At 48.9% G+C, this 19,482-nt stretch overlaps 1 protein-coding gene across 1 annotated transcript in view; it reads right to left on the minus strand.

The window, feature by feature from the left end:
• Positions 1–19,482, minus strand: part of LOC125454312 (unconventional myosin-X-like) — a 286,482-nt gene that overhangs the window by 183,299 nt on the left and 83,701 nt on the right. Inside the window, exons 17-21 of the mRNA XM_059647628.1 lie at positions 18,741–18,823; positions 17,454–17,565; positions 10,961–11,041; positions 7,240–7,364; positions 5,187–5,301 (exon numbers count right to left, since the gene is read on the minus strand). Coding sequence (XP_059503611.1) covers positions 5,187–5,301; positions 7,240–7,364; positions 10,961–11,041; positions 17,454–17,565; positions 18,741–18,823 — 516 coding nt within the window. The remainder of the gene's footprint in view (positions 1–5,186; positions 5,302–7,239; positions 7,365–10,960; positions 11,042–17,453; positions 17,566–18,740; positions 18,824–19,482) is intronic.

Raw genomic sequence — 19,482 nt, forward strand, 5'->3', positions numbered from 1 at the left:
ACACTGACTCTCACTGGGGTACAGTCCCACACACACTGACTCTCACTGGGGTACAGTCCAACACACACTGACTCTCACTGGGGTCCACTCCCACACACACTGACTCTCTCTGGGGTACACTCCCACACACACTGACTCTCACTGGGGTACAGTCCCACACACACTGACTCTCACTGGGGTACACTCCCACACACACGGACTCTCACTGGGGTACAGTCCCACACACACAGACTCTCACTGGGGTACAGTCCCACACACACAGACTCTCACTGGGGTACACTCCCACACACACGGACTCTCACTGGGGTACAGTCCCACACACACAGACTCTCACTGGGGTACACTCCCACACACACTGACTCTCACTGGGGTGCAGTCCCACACACACTGACTCTCACTGGGGTACACTCCCACACACACAGTCAGTTCAACTGGGGTACACTCCCACACACACAGTCAGTTCAACTGGGGTACAATTCCACACACACTGACTCTCACTGGGATACAGTCCCACACACACTGACTCTCACTGGGGTACAGTCCCACAGGCACTGACTCTCACTGCGGTACGGATCCCACACACACAGTCAGTTCAACTGGGGTACACTCCCACACACACTGACTCTCACTGGGGTACAGTCCCACACACACTGACTCTCACTGGGGTACAGTCCCACACACACTGACTCTCACTGGGGTACAGTCCAACACACACTGACTCTCACTGGGGTCCACTCCCACACACACTGACTCTCGCTGGGGTACACTCCCACACACACAGTCAGTTCAACTGGGGTACACTCCCACACACACAGTCAGTTCAACTGGGGTACAGTTCCACACACACTGACTCTCACTGGGGTACACTCCCACACACACTGACTCTCACTGGGGTACAGCTCCCACACACACTGACTCTCTCTGGGGTACACTCCCACACACACTGACTCTCACTGGGGTACACTCCCACACACACTGACTCTCACCGGGGTACACTCCCACACACACGGACTCTCACTGGGGTACAGTCCCACACACACAGACTCTCACTGGGGTACACTCCCACACACACTGACTCTCACTGGGGTGCAGTCCCACACACACTGACTCTCACTGGGGTACACTCCCACACACACAGTCAGTTCAACTGGGGTACACTCCCACACACACAGTCAGTTCAACTGGGGTACAATTCCACACACACTGACTCTCACTGGGGTACAGTCCCACACACACTGATTCTGACTGGGGTACAGTCCCACACACACTGACTCTCACTGGGGTACACTCCCACACACACCGACTCTCACTGGGGTACACTCCCACACACACTGACTCTTACTGGGGTACAGTCCCACACACACTGACTCTCACTGGGATACAGTCCCACACACACTGACTCTCACTGGGGTACAGTCCCACACACACTGACTCTCACTGGGCTACACTCCCACACACACCGACTCTCACTGGGGTACACTCCCACACACACTGACTCTTACTGGGGTACAGTCCCACACACACTGACTCTCACTGGGATACAGTCCCACACACACTGACTCTCACTGGGGCACAGTCCCACACACACTGACTCTCACTGGGGTACAGTCCCACACACACTGACTCTCACTGGGATACAGTCCCACACACACTGACTCTCACTGGGGCACAGTCCCACACACACTGACTCTCACTGGGATACAGTCCCACACACACTGATTTCAATCTTGCGGTGAGGGAAAGTAAGGGTTAAGGAGTTCCAGTGGCTGCTGTCGTAACAATCAAATGAAGTGGTTCAGCAACTCTCACCTCTGACCCTGGAATGACAATGAGCCTCTTTCAGTGAGCAGCTACCCCCTCCCTGTCTCTGTTCATGATGAATATAAATCTCCAAAACTGAATGGTTGCCTTTCACTGGTTTAATCTTCTCTGCTCTTGCTTGGATCACTTTGTTCCCATCGGCATTGTAATTGCTCCTGTGTCCAGTCAACTCCATTAAGACCAGGACCATAAACTAAATATTCATGAATATTGTGTGAGATTTGTTTGGGTGAAGTGAAGAAACAGCAAGGGACAGCAATGGAAAGGGAGTGGCGGGGAAAGGAATTGAGAACAACAGTCCTTAACACGAAGGCCATATTTAACTGAGAATAGCACACAGAGCCCTAGCAAAACAGGACTCAAAGGGAATTCGGTGAAAATTCTCCCCCAGCTGCAGTCTTACCTGACACATAGGAAGATAGTTGTGGTTGTCAGAGGTCAATCATCTCAACCCCAGGAACTCTGCAAGAGATCCTCAGGGTAGTGTCCTAGGCATAACCATCTTCAGCTGCTTTATCTAAGACCTTCCCTCCATCATAAGATCAGAAATGGGGATAAAAACTAAAACAGAAGTTACTGGATAAGCTCAGCAGGTCTGGCAGCATCTGTAAAGAAAACATCAGAGTTAACAGGTCCAGTGACCCTTCCTCAGAACTGATCTTTTCTTCACAGATACTGCTGAGCTTTTCCAGCAACTTCTGTTTTTATTCCTGATTTACAGCATCCTCAATTCTTTTAGTTTTCATTCAGAAATGGGGGCTTTTGCTGATGACTGCACAATGTTCAGCAACAACTGTGACTGTTCATTTACTGAAATAGTCCATGTTCGAATGCAGCAAGATCTGGACAATATCCAGGCTTGGGCTGACAAGTAACATTCCCACCCCATTAGTACCAGGCTATGACCATCACTAATCACCAATAAGAGACAATCTAACCATCACCCCTTGATATTCAATGGCATCACCATCACTGAATTCATCAGGTTCAACATTCTGGAGGTTACCATTGACTAAAAACTAAATGGTACACACATACAATTACAGTGGCTACACCAGCAGGTCAGAGGTTAGGAATAATTCATTAGGTCATAGAATCCCTACAGTGTGGAAGCAGGCCATTCAGCCCATTGAGTCCACATCAACTCTGCAAAGAGCATCCCACCCATACCCCTTTCCTGTACGCTGTACACTCCAAGGCTAATGCATCTACCCTGCACATACCTGGACACTATGGGTAATTTCCCATGGCCACTCCACCCTTTCTGCACACCTTTGAACTGTGGGAGGAAACTGGAGCACCCAGAGGGAATCCATGCAGACACGGAGAGAATGTGCAGACTCCACGCAGACGGTCACCTGAGGGTGGAACCCAAACCCAGGTCCCTGGTGCCACAAGGCAGCAGTGTTAACCACTGTGCCACTGCACCACCCCATGGGACAATGTGGCAAGTAATTCCCCTTTGACTCCGCAAAGCCAGTCCACCATCTACAAGGCACAAGTCAGAAGGGTGATGGAATGCTCCCCACTTCTCTGGATGGGTGCAGCTCCAATAACACTTAGGAAACTTAATAAGCATCCAGGACAAAGCAGCCCACTTGATTGGCAGTACATCCATAAACATCCCATTCCCTCCACCACTGACGATCAGTAGCACCAGCATGTACTATCTAAAAGACGCACTGCAGAAATTCACAAAGGCTATCCTGACAACACCATTCAAACCCATGACCATTTCCATCTAGAAGGACAGGGACAGCAGATGCATGGGAACACCACCCCCTGCAAGCCAGTCACCATCTTGACTTGGAAATATATAGCCGTTCCTTCACTGTCACTGGGTCAAAATCCTGGAATTCCCTCCCTAAGGGCATTGTGGGTCAACTACAACAGGTGGACTGCAGTGGTTCAAAAAGGCAGCTCACCACCACCTTCTCAAGGGCAACAAGGATGGGCAAGAAATATTGGGCGAGGCAAGAATAAACATTTTTTAAAAAGACGTTATTTTTTGGCCACCAAGTAGTATAATAGTGTGGGCCATGGTATGGATCAGCAGATTATTGAAGTGTGTAGCATGAGACTACAGTAATGGATGAATTCAATCTTCAAATAGACTGGGTCACCCTAATGAGCCTAATTCATTACATATACAGCTTGAAGTCACCATGTTAATTGTGTACTCCAGGCTACAGTCTTCTCTCACCTCCTGATTAATACCGTATTTGGTGTCCTGTAAATAAATCAGCTGTTCTTGGTTGCTCCCAGATATTTCACATATTATTCAATATGTTGGTGGACAAGAGAGGCAATGGCCTAGTGCTTTTACATGAGACAATTAATCCAGAGACCCAGGTAATGTTCAGTGGATCCTGGTTCAAATCTTATGGCAACAGAATTAAGTGTCTAATGATCACAATGAAACCATTGCTGAGGGAAAAACTCATCTGGTTCACCAATGTCCTTTAGGGAAGGAAACTGCCATCCTTACCTGGTCTGGTCTACATGTGACTGCAGACCTGCAGCAATGTCGTTGGCTCTTCTGATAAGTGGGCAATGAATGCTGACCCAGTCAATGATACCATATCCTGTGAATGATTTCTTTAGAAATTTAGTGATGTATCCAACTCTTAAAACATACTGATCATTTTATCAGTGCAATAGGAAATAGAGGCATGGCCACAGGAGCTAAATAACTATTTTGTAACTGTTTTCACTGACGAAGACACAAAAAATCTGCTGGAGTTCTGAAGAAGCCATACCAGACTCGGAACATTAACTCTGCTTCTCCCTCCACAGATGCTGTCAGATGTGCTGAGTTTCTTTGTTTGTTTCAAATTGCCAGCATCCCAAGTATTTTGCTTTTATTTAAGTGATTATTGCTGTACCTTCCTCAGAGGCTCCTGTTACTTTGTCCCATATACGTACCCAATCTTACAGTTGGTTATTGTTAGGAAGGCTTAAACTATTCCTCACCTTCAGCCAAACTGTTTCTACATCTGCTCTCCAAAATTAAGGGAACTGATTTTTATTGCAATGACTGTCTTATTTATTCATCATGACTTATCTCAGGGTTAAACTTATTTACTAGGTTAAGACTTTCTTTCAGAAGAAGGGTCTAGGCCCAAAACATCAGCTTTCCTGCTCCTCTGATACTGCTTGGCCTGCTGTGTTCATCCAGCTCTACACCTGGTAATCTCAGATTCTCCAACATCTGCAGTTCCTGCTATCACTAAGACTCTCCAATCTAGGTCATGTTCTCTGGGTCACATTCCCCAGCTGAGTTTATTTTCTCTAAGCAAGGTTACATTCACTAACTGGACTAACATACGCTAATGAATTAATACACACTAACTGGGTTAACTAACCTTGGTCTTTCCCAAACGCCAATGAGAATTGGACTCATCATAGAGTTTTAACAATATTGTGCAGCGCTCCTTTTCTTCCTCTGGGATCTTCTGATTTTTCAAAAGCATCTTGTACCTAAAGAATGATAAAAACGTTGGTAATTTCTTTATTGGTGTACCGTGTACTGATTGACTGTGAGACCAATGTACAGCAATGTGAAAGTAGTTCACTTCATATCTAGGGCTACTGTATGACCCAACAAGATTGTGCTGGGAATACACAGACAGCTGTCAATCAACATCAGCCTTCCAAGGCTGCACTGTCCCGACTGTCTGGGGACAGCAATAACTTACAGGCTGAATGCAACAACAATCTGCATTTATTTAGTTTATTTAGTGTAATAACATTCTCCAAAGTGCTTTACAAGAGCATGATCAAAGAAAACTCTACACTGACACACAAGATCAGGTAATCAACAGGTTCAGGGAGAAACTTCCAGAATTTGGGGCCCAATAGTTAAGACAGTTGCCAACAGTGATGGTTAAAATCAGGGATGCACAACTGCCCAGAACCAAAGGAGAACAGAGATCTCAGAGATCAGAAAAAGAGGAAGGTATGAGGCTACACAAGGATTTGACCACAAAGAGGACAATTTAAAAATTAAAATGGGGAATAAGATTTGTGACTTATTGGAATAAGAACACAAAATTTGAATGGGTTAAAGTTTACAGTGGCCAGATGCTGGGAGCATGGGGTTGGCCAGCCAACCAGTGTATAGCTCAGACAAATGCTACAACACAGTTTCAATTCCTGGATTATCACCCCAACCCGAGATTGGACAGCAAAGCTATAACACCACTGACAACATCTGCCAGGAACAGCTCAGGATGAAGACTCAATAAAACAAGGATCAGCCTTTGGGCACAGTACATGGGGCATCGAAAGATACAAAGAACAATACAACACAGGAGCACGCCCTTTGGCTCACTAAAACTGTGCCAGCACACGACGCCTTTCTAAACTAAAAACGTTTTGCCTCTAGGCTGTCCATATCCCTCTATTCCCTGCCTATTCGTGAATCTGTCAAGATGCCACTTAAATGTTGCTATTGTATCTGCCTCCACCACCTCCTCTGGCAGAGCATTACAGGCGCTTACCACCCTCTGTGTAAAAAAATGTGCCTCTCGCATCACCATTAAACCCTCTTTCACCCTAAACCTACGTCTCCTGGTAATTGACATTTCTACCCTGGGAGAAGGTCTCTATCCATTCTATCCATGTCTTTCATGATTTTGAAAACTTCTATCAGGTTGCCCTCATCCTTTGACATTCAGTCGAGAACAAAGTTTGTGAAATTTCTTCTCATAGCTAATACCCTTCAACATCCCAGTTAACCATTTCTGTAGCCTCTCCAAAGCCTCCACATCTATCTGGTAGTGTGGTGACCAGAACTACATGCAATATTCCAAACGTGGCCTGACTATAGTTCTATACAGCTCCATCATGACTTGTCAACTTTTATACTCTATGCACCAACTGATGAAGGCAAGCATGCCATATGGCACCTTGGCCACCTTACCCACTTATGTTGCCACTTCAAGGAACTGTGGACCTCTACGCCTCAATCCCTCTGTATGTTGATGCTACATAAAGTTCTTCCACTTTCTGTGTACTTCCCTCCTGCAGTAGACCTTCCAAGGGCAACGAGGAATGAGCAATAACTACTGACCAGCCAGAGGCATCCATGTCCCACAAGCGAATAAAAATAGTACAGGGAGAGGCACAGGACAACAGGCAGACATAGCGTGACTCAGACACAGAGACAGAGACAGTGAGCCAGAAACTCAGATATTTGTTGGTACAGAATCAATGAGCCAAAGGGCCTCTTCTGTACTGAATGCTTCCGTGATGCTACATGCAGAAACAGAAGGATACAGAAGGAAACAGAACCATTATTTCACTATCCTCTCTCCCTAATGTTTGCTCTCTGACAGACGACTCTGAGATAACATGAGTAATTTAACAATGCTTTTCAGAAAGGGTGGCGAGATGGCGGGAAATTCTAACTCGCACCTCAGATAAAATTCCTGGAATGGTCGTCGGACCGGGAATCCAGCACGTCGAATTTTCACCATTTCCAGCATCCCAGAATAACGTAGCTGGTTCCGAACAAATCCTTCATCAAACTGTTCCGGCCTCTGGGAATTACAAAAGGAAATTCTTCATTTTCATCATTATCTTTGTAATTTTTTGCTCCTCCACTTCTGAATCTACAGGTCCAAGCAACATGGTTCATTTGAGAGATAATAGGGACTGCAGATGCTGGAGAATTCAAGATAACACGGTGTAGAGCTGAATGAATGCAGTAGGCCAAGCAGCATTTGAGGAGCAGGAAAGCTGATGTTTCAGGCCTAGACCCAGCCTTCCTGCTCCTCTGATGCTGCATGGCCTGCTAAGTTCATCCAGCTCTACACCTTGTTATCATAGTTCCTTTGACATCAATATCATTAGAATAAGTATTCTGAATCCCAGAGAACGTCCAACCTCAAAACACTCAAGAAACAAGTTCTTCAGACATCTCCCCAATGTTTTTTGTCCACAGATGTATTATCCCACTGGTGTGTCTCTCCTGTGCTGTGTCTCCCCATTGGCGTGTCTCCCCAGTGCTCTGTCTCCCCATTGGCGGTGTGTCTCCTCGGTGCTGTGTCTCCCCATGGACGTGCCTCCCCAGTGCTGTGTCTCCCCATTGGCATGTCTCCCCTGTGCTGTGTCCCTCCATTGGTGTGTCTCCCATGTGCTGCATCTCCCCACTGGTGTGTCTCCCCTGTGCTGCGTCTCCCCACTGGCGTGTCTCCCCTGTGCTGCGTCTCCCCACTGGTGTGTCTCCCCTGTGCTGTGTCTCCCCACCGGCGTGTCTCCCTGGTGCTGTGTCTCCCCACTGGTGTGTCTTCCCAGTGCAGCGTCTCCCCAGTGGCGTGCCTCCCTGGTGCTGTGTCTCCCCACTGGCGTGTGTCCCCAGTGTGGTGTTTCTCCACTGGCATGTCTACCCAGTGCGGTGTCTCCCCACTGGCGTGACTCCCCAGTGCCATGTCTGTGTACTGGCATATCTCCCCAGTGTGGTGTCTCCCCACTGGCGCGTCTCATATGTAGCTACATTGAACTTTAGTTAGGTGCATTTGGAATATTATGTACAGTTCTGGTCACCACACTACTAGAAGGGTATGCATGCTTTGGACAGAATACAGAAAATGCTTACAGGGGATGTTGCCTGGCATCAGGGGATTTCAGCTATGAAGGAAGGTTGGATAGACTAGGTTTGTTTTCACTGGAACACAGGAGGTTCAGGGACAACCTGATAGAAGTTTATAAGATTGTGAATGGCATGGATAGAGTGGAAAGTATGAGGCTTTTTCCCAGAGGGGAGGAGTCAATTGTTGGGGGTCACAGGTTCAAGGTGCAAGGGGGGCTTTAGTTTAAAAGAGATGTGGGAGGCAGGATTTTCACACAAAGGGTAGGGAGTGCCTGGAACGCGCTGCCAGAGGAGGGGTGAAAGCAGACACTATAGCAGCATTCAGGAAGCTCCTGAGCAAATACATGAACAGAAAGGGAACAGAGGGATAGGGATCCTGTAAATGAAGGCAGTTTTAGTATGGAAGGGCAAAATGAGTCAGCGCAGGCTTAGAGGGCCGAAGGGCCTGTTCCTGTGCTGTGGTGTTCTTTGTTAGTCTTCCTAGTGCTGTGTCTCCCCACTGGTGAGACTCCCCAGTGCTGTGTTTCCTCACTGCCATGTCCCTCTAGTGACATAAAAGCAGGAAATGATGGCAATACTCAGCAGACCTTGAACCAGTTGTAAAGAGAGATTAGTGAATATTTCTGGACTTTGCTATTTTTATTGCAGATTTCAGTGTCTGCAGTATTTTGATGTGACCTTATGTTGTTCATGGATATCCCTGCAATTGTTACATGCTCCATACTATTCACAAGATGGGGGAGCATGTAGACAGAAAACCGACAGAATCAGACAAATGTAAGATTTCCCAGTGCGTCAGTGAAAGCAATGTCTATCACAATCTGCCAATTCACTGCCCATTCATTATTGGTCAGCCTCAAGCATTTTGCTGCATTAATTTAGAGTCATTGCATCATAGAATCCTACAGCACAGAGACAAGCCCTTCAGCCCAAACAGGTCTATGCCAACCAAAACCATGCTAACCCCATTCCCCTGCACTTGGCCCATATCCTTCTAAATCTTTCTTATCTATGTATTTGTCCAACCATCTTTTAAATGTTGTTAATGTACCCACCTCAACCACTTCCACTGGCAGCTCATTCCATATGTGTACCACCTTCTGTCGAAACAAGTTGCCCCTCAGGTTCCTTCCATATTAATGATCAGATGTATAGACAGAGTAGACAGCCAGAGGCTTTTTCCTCGGGTTGAGGTAGCTATTATGAGGGGGCATAGTTTTAAAGTGAGTGGAAGTAGACACAGGGGAGGTGCCAGAGGTAGGTTCTTTACTCAGAGAGTGGTAGGGACATGGCATGCATTGCCGGAGAGGGTAGAGGAGTCAGCCTCATTAGGGGCATTTAAGCGGCTATTAGATAGGCAAATGGATGATAGTATAAGGTAGTGGTGGAGGCTAGATAGACCTTAGGTTTAGGGTAAAAGTTCGGCACAACATCATGGGCCGAAGGGGCTGTACTGTTCTATGTTCTATGTTCCAATGCATTCTTTCCCCTCTTACCTTAAACTGATGCCTTCTAGTCCTTGATTTCCCAACCCTGGGAAAAAGACTGAGTGCACTCACCCTATCCATGCCTCATGATCGCACATACTTCTATCAGATTCCCCCCTCAGTCTCCTACTCTCCAAAGGAAAAAGTCCAAGCTTGTCCAGCGTCTCCCTATAACTCAGTCCCTTGAGTCCTGGCAACATCCTTGTAAATTTTATCTGCACACTTTCCAGTTTAATAACATCCTTCCCATGACAAGGTGGCCAGAACTCAAGATTTTGTTCGCTGCTTCCTCAATCAGCAGAGACCGTCGGTCTATTTCTTGAGTACTTCTGGGGTCAACAGGAAGGTCTTACTGCAACTGTACAAGGGGCTGGTGATACCTCATCAGGAGTACTATGAGCAGTTTATTTCATTGGAGGCAGCTCAGAAACGGTTCACGAGAATGATTCCCAGAATGGAGGGATTCTCTTATTACAAAGACTAAACAGGTCAGGGCTTTACTGATGGAGTTCACAAGAATGAGAAGTGATGTCATTGAAACATATAGGATTCTTAAGGAGCTTGACAGGGTAAATGCTGACAGAATGTTTCCCCTCATAGGAGAGTCTAGGACCAGAGGACACAGTCTCAGAATAAAGGGGCAGCAATTTATGACTGAGATGAGGAGGAATTTCTTCTCCCAGAGGGTCGTGAGCCTTTGGAACTCCCTGTCACAGAGAGCTGTGGTGGCTAAGGCCTTGTGTATATTTGAGGTTGAGACAGACTCTTGATCAGTCGGGGAATCAAGGGTTACAGGGAAAGGGCAAGAAGCGAGGAATATCGGATCAGCTGTGATCCTACTGAATGGTGGGCCAGGCTCAAAAGGCCAAAGGTGTATTCCTGCTCCTATTTCTTATGGTCTTAACAGGAAGAACAGAGCAGAAACTAGAACTGACATGTACCTAGGAAGCTCTCACACTCAAAAAAATCCCAATGCACTTCACTGCCCAATCTCTACAATGCCCAACTGATCACTCCTTTAAAATCCATCTCAACTTAAAGGTGTAAATTATCCCACCTTCTGATTGTTGGGCTTGATGCAGCGAATGAAAAAGGGATTTGAGGAGCTGAGGGTTGCCATTAGTGAGTGCAGAGAGTCCTAGAGAAAACAAACACAGTGGAGAGAGAGGAGAGTCAGCAAAATTCCAATCACTGTCATCCACTCAGTCCATCACTCCAACAAACCCTATCATCCTCACCCTTACCCACACTCTCCTATACCACGCCAACCCCATTCCTCCTCCCACATCCTCATTCTCTCCTTCACAGGGAAGAGAGGTGACAGAGGACATGGGAGGGCTGAGTCAGTGTGCTGAGGGAACATGGGGAGCACGCAAGTGAAAAATGGAGACACTACCGTCCACTACAAAATCCTGGCCTCTTGTGTGGGCATTTTGAAGATTGTGTTTCCTTGGTGCTAAATCAATGGAATTCTCAAACTTTGGTAATCTCTACCTGAGATTGATATTGTCAGACCAGGGGGGAGAGGGAATGATGTCAGCAAATAACCTGTTACAGCCTGTGGGCTGCGTTAGGGTGCAGGGAATCAGGGGCCAAGGTTTAAGGATAATAAAATGTGAGGCTGGATGAACACAGCAGGCCAAGCAGCATCTCAGGAGCACAAAAGCTGACGTTTCGGGCCTAGACCCTTCATCAGAGAGGGGGATGGGGGGAGGGAACTGGAATAAATAAGGAGAGAGGGGGAGGCGGACCGAAGATGGAGAGTAAAGAAGATAGGTGGAGAGGGTGTAGGTGGGGAGGTAGGGAGGGGATAGGTCAGTCCAGGGAAGACGGACAGGTCAAGGAGGTGGGATGAGGTTAGTAGGTAGCTGGGGGTGCGGCTTGGGGTGGGAGGAAGGGATGGGTGAGAGGAAGAACCGGTTAGGGAGGCAGAGACAGGTTGGACTGGTTTTGGGATGCAGTGGGTGGGGGGGAAGAGCTGGGGTGGTTGTGTGGTGCAGTGGGGGGAGGGGATGAACTGGGCTGGTTTAGGGATGCAGTGGGGGAAGGGGAGATTTTGAAACTGGTGAAGTCCACATTGATACCATATGGCTGCAGGGTTCCCAGGCGGAATATGAGTTGCTGTTCCTGCAACCTTCGGGTGGCATCATTGTGGCAGTGCAGGAGGCCCATGATGGACATGTCATCAAGAGAATGGGAGGGGGAGTGGAAATGGTTTGCGACTGGGAGGTGCAGTTGTTTGTTGCGAACTGAGCGGAGGTGTTCTGCAAAGCGGTCCCCAAGCCTCCGCTTGGTTTCCCCAATGTAGAGGAAGCCGCACCGGGTACAGTGGATGCAGTATACCACATTAGCAGATGTGCAGGTGAACCTCTGCTTAATGTGGAATGTCATCTTGGGGCCTGGGATAGGGGTGAGGGAGGAGGTGTGGGGACAAGTGTAGCATTTCCTGCGGTTGCAGGGGAAGGTGCCGGGTGTGGTGGGGTTGGAGGGCAGTGTGGAGCGAACAAGGGAGTCTCCACACACCACCCTCACCTCAGCTGCTGCCGCCCACCCCGATCCTCCCACCGCCGACGGAACCCCGCCCACGGTCGACGCCGACGGAACCCCGCCCACGGTCGACGCCGACGGAACCCCGCCCACGGCCGACGGAACCCTGCCCACGGCCGACGGAACCCCGCCCACGGCCGACGACATCATCGCTCCGCCCACAACCTCCACAGCCTGCAACCCCAGAGAAGACAGCCACACCGAGTCCTGCCGCATCTTCACCATCGCCCCAGACCTCCCACTGACTGAGGACGAACGGTCAGTCCTGAGCAAGGGGCTCACCTTTGTCCCCCTACAACCACACATCAACGAATACCAGTCACGGTCGGACATAGAGCAGTTTTTCCGCCGTCTTCGCCTCCATGCCTACTTCTTCAACCGGGAACCTAACCCTCCTTCCACTGACCCCTTCACCCGCTTCCAACACAAGTCCTCCTCCTGGACACCACCCCCAGGCCTCCTACCCCTCCCTCGACCTCTTCATCTCCAACTGCCGTCGAGACATCAACCGCCTCAACCTCTCCACCCGTCTCACCCACTCCAACCTCTCCCCCGCAGAACGGGCAGCCCTCCGCTCCCTCCGCTCCAACCCCAACCTCACCATCAAACCCGCAGACAAGGGTGGCGCAGTGGTAGTATGGCGTACTGACCTCTACATCGCCGAGGCCAGACGCCAACTCTCCGACACCACCTCCTACCGCCTCCTCGATCATGACCCCACACCCGAGCACCAAACCATCATCTCCAACACCATTCATGACCTCATCACCTCAGGGGACCTCCCACCCACAGCCTCCAACCTCATTGTTCCCCAGCCCCGCACGGCCCATTTCTATCTCCTTCCCAAAATCCACAAACCTGCCTGCCCCGGTCGACCCATCGTCTCAGCCTGCTCCTGCCCCACCGAACTCATCTCCACCTATCTGGACTCCATTTTCTCCCCTTTGGTCCAGGAACTCCCCACCTATGTCCGTGACACCACCCACGCCCTCCACCTCCTCCAGGACTTCCAATTCCCTGGCCCCCAACACCTCATATTCACCATGGACGTCCAGTCCCTGTACACCTGCATTCCGCATGGAGATGGCCTCAAGGCCCTCCGCTTCTTCCTGTCCCGCAGGCCCGACCAGGCCCCCTCCACCGACACTCTCATCCGCCTAGCGGAACTCGTCCTCACACTCAACAACTTCTCTTTTGACTCCTCCCACTTCCTACAGACTAAGGGGGTGGCCATGGGCACCCGCATGGGCCCCAGCTACGCCTGCCTCTTTGTAGGTTACGTGGAACAGTCCATCTTCCGCACCTACACAGGCCCCAAACCCCACTTCTTCCTCCGGTACATTGATGACTGTATCGGCGCCGCCTCTTGCTCCCCAGAGGAGCTCGAACAGTTCATCCACTTCACCAACACCTTCCACCCCAACCTTCAGTTCACCTGGGCCATCTCCAGCACATCCCTCACCTTCCTGGACCTCTCAGTCTCCATCTCAGGCAACCAGCTTGTAACTGATGTCCATTTCAAGCCCACCGACTCCCACAGCTACCTAGAATACACCTCCTCCCACCCACCCTCCTGCAAAAATTCCATCCCCTATTCCCAATTCCTCCGCCTCCGCCGCATCTGCTCCCACGATAAGACATTCCACTCCAGCACATCCCAGATGTCCAAGTTCTTTAAGGACCGCAACTTTCCCCCCACGGTGATTGAGAACGCCCTTGACCGCGTCTCCCGCATCTCCCGCGACACATCCCTCACACCCCGCCCCCGCCACAACCGCCCCAAGAGGATCCCCCTCGTTCTCACACACCACCCTACCAACCTCCGGATACAACGCATTATCCTCCGACACTTCCGCCATTTACAATCCGACCCCACCACCCAAGACATTTTTCCATCCCCTCCCCTGTCTGCTTTCCGGAGAGACCACTCTCTCCGTGACTCCCTTGTTCGCTCCACACTGCCCTCCAACCCCACCACACCCGGCACCTTCCCCTGCAACCGCAGGAAATGCTACACTTGTCCCCACACCTCCTCCCTCACCCCCATCCCAGGCCCCAAGATGACATTCCACATTAAGCAGAGGTTCACCTGCACATCTGCTAATGTGGTATACTGCATCCACTGTACCCGGTGCGGCTTCCTCTACATTGGGGAAACCAAGCGGAGGCTTGGGGACCGCTTTGCAGAACACCTCCGCTCAGTTCGCAACAAACAACTGCACCTCCCAGTCGCAAACCATTTCCACTCCCCCTCCCATTCTCTTGATGACATGTCCATCATGGGCCTCCTGCACTGCCACAATGATGCCACCCGAAGGTTGCAGGAACAGCAATTCATATTCCGCCTGGGAACCCTGCAGCCATATGGTATCAATGTGGACTTCACCAGTTTCAAAATCTCCCCTTCCCCCACTGCATCCCTAAACCAGCCCAGTTCATCCCCTCCCCCCACTGCACCACACAACCAGCCCAGCTCTTCCCCCCCACCCACTGCATCCCAAAACCAGTCCAACCTGTCTCTGCCTCCCTAACCGGTTCTTCCTCTCACCCATCCCTTCCTCCCACCCCAAGCCGCACCCCCAGCTACCTACTAACCTCATCCCACCTCCTTGACCTGTCCGTCTTCCCTGGACTGACCTATCCCCTCCCTACCTCCCCACCTACACCCTCTCCACCTATCTTCTTTACTCTCCATCTTCGGTCCGCCTCCCCCTCTCTCCCTATTTATTCCAGTTCCCTCCCCCCATCCCCCTCTCTGATGAAGGGTCTAGGCCCGAAACGTCAGCTTTTGTGCTCCTGAGATGCTGCTTGGCCTGCTGTGTTCATCCAGCCTCACATTTTATTATCTTGGAATTCTCCAGCATCTGCAGTTCCCATTATCCCCAAGGTTTAAGGAGTCAGGAGATCAGGGATCAGAACTTTGAGATAAGGGTGCCAGAGTTTGAGCAGTCTGGTGGTTCGGCCCAAGAGGTCAAAAGTCAAAACTTAAGGTGCTAAGGGGTCAGGGTTTGAGCATCATGGTGCCAGGGCACAAAGGGTCAGGAGATACTGATGGAAGCTGAGAGGAGATCTGATAGAGTCCTATAAAATTATCAGAGGCAAAGATAGGGTGGATAAGGTTGAGAGGTGACTTAATTGAAACATATAAAATAATCAGAGGGTTAGATAGGGTGGATAGGAAGAGCCTTTTTCCTAGGATGGTGACGGCGAGCATGAGGGGGCATAGCTTTAAATTGAGGGGTGAAAGATATAGGACAGATGTCAGAGGTAGTTTCTTTACTCAGAGAGTAGTAAGGGAATGGAACGCTTTGCCTGCAACGGTAGTACATTCGCCAACTTTAGGTACATTTAAGTCATCATTGGACAAGCATATGGACGTACATGGAATAGTGTAGGTTAGATGGGCTTGAGATCGGTATGACAGGTCGGCACAACATCGAGGGCCGAAGGGCCTGTACTGTGCTGTAATGTTCTATATTCTATGTTTTTTTTTTCCCCAGGGTTTCAATTGTAGGGGGCACAGGTTCAAAGTGAGAGGATAAAAGGTTAAGGGAGATGCATGAGGGAAGGTTTTCACATAGAGAGTAGTGGGAGCGTGGAACACACTGCCAGAGGAGGTGGTGGAAGCAGGCACATTGGTGACACTGAGAGGCATCTGGATGGTTACATGGATCAGGAGGGACTAGAGGGATAGAGGGATATAGGCCGAAAAGGGGCAGAAGGTTTATTTTTTAGTTTATCAGGGCATGATGATTGGCACAGGCTTGGAGGGCCAAAGGGCCTGTTCCTGTGCTGTAGCTTCTCTTTTGTTCTTTTGAGGTCAAGGCTTGTGAGGTCAGTAGCAAGGAAGAGATCAGAGTTTCAGGGGTCAAAGGTCTTACCTCAAAGAGTTAGGGCTTCAAGGGTAAGCTGGGCACACATGTGATGATGCTGTCACTTTAAAAGGTTATTTTGTCCTGGTTTCCTGTGAAGAGTTGTAACGTAGAGGCTCTGAACCGACTATTGTTTGCACTGTCAGTAAACAGTTGGTGAGATCTTGGGGTTTTTCTAAGAGTTGGAACAATGGAAGCAGTCTGGGTGTGGTCAGCTCTCACAAACCAGGCTTTCTAGTTTTTGGAGATAGTAGAAACTGCCGATGCTGGAGAATCTGAGATAACAAGGTGTAGAACTGGATGAACACAGCAGGTGAAGCAGCATCAGAGGAACAGGAAAGCTGACATTTCAGGGCTAGACCCTTCTTCAGAAAACTTCTGGTTTTTATTAGCTTTAGCAGCAGAAGCTGCTTGGAGTCTCAAAAGAGTTAGAAAAAGAGTTTAGGATGGCACGGTGGCTCAGTGGTTAGCACTGCAGCCTCACAGCATCAGGGACCCAGGTTCAATTCCAGCCTCAGGCGACTCTCTGTGTGGAGTTTGCACATTCTCCCCGTGTCTGCGTGGGTTTCCTCCGGGTGCTCTGGTTTCCTCCCACAGTCCAAAGATGTGCAGGTTAGGTGGATCGGCCATGCTAAATTGCCTGTAGTGTTCATGGGTGTGTGGGTTATAAGGGGATGGGTCTGGGTGGGATTCTTCAAGGGGCGGAGTGGGCTTGTTGGGCCGAAGGGCCTGTTTACACTCTGTAGGGAATCTAGTCTAATCTAGAAGCTTCAGTAAGATGCCTCCACAACCTGGTTTGGATAACTGCATGTAAGAATCTGTGACTGAATTTGCCTTTTTTGTCAAAGGGTGTGTTTACGGAATGTTACAATATTGGAACAGTTAATTAGTAACAGGAACTGTGTCTATTATTCAGTTATGTTTTCCAGTAGTTAAGTTAAATTCTTCTTTCTTTTAGCTGGGTTTTAACTATGGTTTTTAAATAATTTGTGTTTTGCTTAATGTTGAGGAGTTTGAACAGCCAGGTCACATCTGCAACACACACTTCACATCTACCTTTAAAATAAGAAAAAGTTAGGGTCGGCACTATTTTCTTAAAATATTTTGAGGGGACCCATAACACACACTTACCCGGAACTGGGAGCTGACAGTCGGTTTGCGACGCTGTGTTCCCATTTTCATTGTGTCATCACCGTTATTGCGACTGTAAACTTGCTCAAACAAATCATATATAAAATCCAGCCTGAAACACGACACGCAGAACATGGGCCATAAACACAGAGAGCAGATTTCATTATAACAGGAACACTGCTTCTCATAGTTTGTAACTGTTTTAGAGAGATAGACAGAGAGAGGCAGACAGCGAGAGGCAGAGAGACAGAGAGACAGAGACAGAGACAGGGACAGAGATTGACAGACTTGGAGACAGACACAGAGAAAGACCAGCAGATGGAGAGGGGTCAGAGAGAGAGAGAGATGAGTGATAGATGGAGAGAGACAGATAGGCAAACAGAGAGAGAGAGAGAGAGAGAGAGAGAGAGAGACAGACAGACAGACAGACAGGCACAAAGAGAACGATAACTGAATTTTCACAGTCCTGTGGAGCCAAGGCAGGGGTCAGAGCCAGGAATAAATCTGGATATTATTGACTGTTTCTTTTGACAACATCCACTTGCTAACTGACACGGTGGCTCAATGGTGGTTAGCACTGCAGCCTCACAGCACCAGGTTTAATCCCACCCTCGGGTGACTGTCTGTGGGGAGTTTGCATATTCTCCCTGTGTCTGCGTAGGTGCTCCAGTTTTGTCCCACATCAAGTTAGGATGGATTGACGGTGCTAAATTGCCCATTGTGTGCAGGCTGGGTGGAATAGCCATGGGAAATACAGGGCTAGGGTGGTGAGATAGGTTTTTTTGGGGGGGGGGTCAGTATGGACTCAATCGGCTGAATGGCCTGTTTCTACACTGTAGGGATTCTATAATACCCTCTGATCAGTCTAATTTGGGTCAACATGATAGGGGCCTGAGTGAACATTCCCACAATGTCCTAAGTTAAGAATTTGGTAAGAGGACAGGAGTCATCGACACCTCTTCTTTATCAACCAAACAGTGGGAGGCAATCGTCAAAACTACCATACAGCTAGCCCCCCCTACACTATGGTGGCCTGGCACACAGGGCTATTACTTTGTCCCAGTCCTGGAGAGAGTGCCTCCAGTTTGCAGCATGTGGTGTCTTTCCAGTCTCAGCAGTGTCCACTTCTCCCGGTTGAGAGTTGGCCAGACATTACATCAAGTCCTGCCTCTGGATCTTCCTCAGCCTTGCTCCATCCACTCTGCTTATTTGGATGGGGCCCTAAGGCAACTTCTAAATCAGTGAAATATCCAGAAAAGTCCAGCTTCGCGAAGCGAGCATTCTTACCGACTATCCTTGAGGAGGTTCAGAATGTCATCCCGAAAAGTGTCCCTATTCTTCTCGAGAAACCCATGAACATCATACATGACCTAGGACGGGAAGTAGGCAGTCAGTCAGTGTGTCAGGGACACGCACGTATGGGGACAGTGCTGTCCTCAGGAAGAAATCCCTCTGCACCAAGTGAGACAGAGGCAATGATACAGATGATGCAAGTATAAAACAGCTTCAATTTTATATTTTAATATTGTGGTGCGGGTGATGACAGCTAGTAATCCCAACGCCCAGTCTAATGCTCTAGGGATATGGATTTAAATTGCACCTTGCAGCTCATGCGATTTAAATCTGGCTAATATACGTGAAAGCTCAACTCAGTGTCGGTGACCATGGCACTACCATCAATTGTTATAAAAATCTAACTAGTTCACTAATATCCTTTAGGGAAGGAAATCTGACATTGTTATTTGGTCTGACCTACATGTGACTCCAGATATAACACATAGTGGTCCTGTAAAATGGGATGGGCAGCAAATACTGGCCATATCTGCAATGTCCACAGCCAATGAAAAACACAGAAGAAAATCTTCAATAGGAGCACAAGAGCGTGGAGGGATGCTGAACTTGAGTAAAATGCAAGTTCAGCTTCAACAAGAGTGCTGTGCACAGTTCTGGGCTCCACACCACAGGAAAGATGAGAATCCATTGGGCTGCATGCAGAAGAAGGTTGTAAAAGATTGTTTCTAAGAATTTT

This window comes from Stegostoma tigrinum, chromosome 7, assembly GCF_030684315.1.
Source record: "Stegostoma tigrinum isolate sSteTig4 chromosome 7, sSteTig4.hap1, whole genome shotgun sequence".
In the NCBI taxonomy this organism is placed as follows: Eukaryota; Metazoa; Chordata; class Chondrichthyes; order Orectolobiformes; family Stegostomatidae; genus Stegostoma; species Stegostoma tigrinum.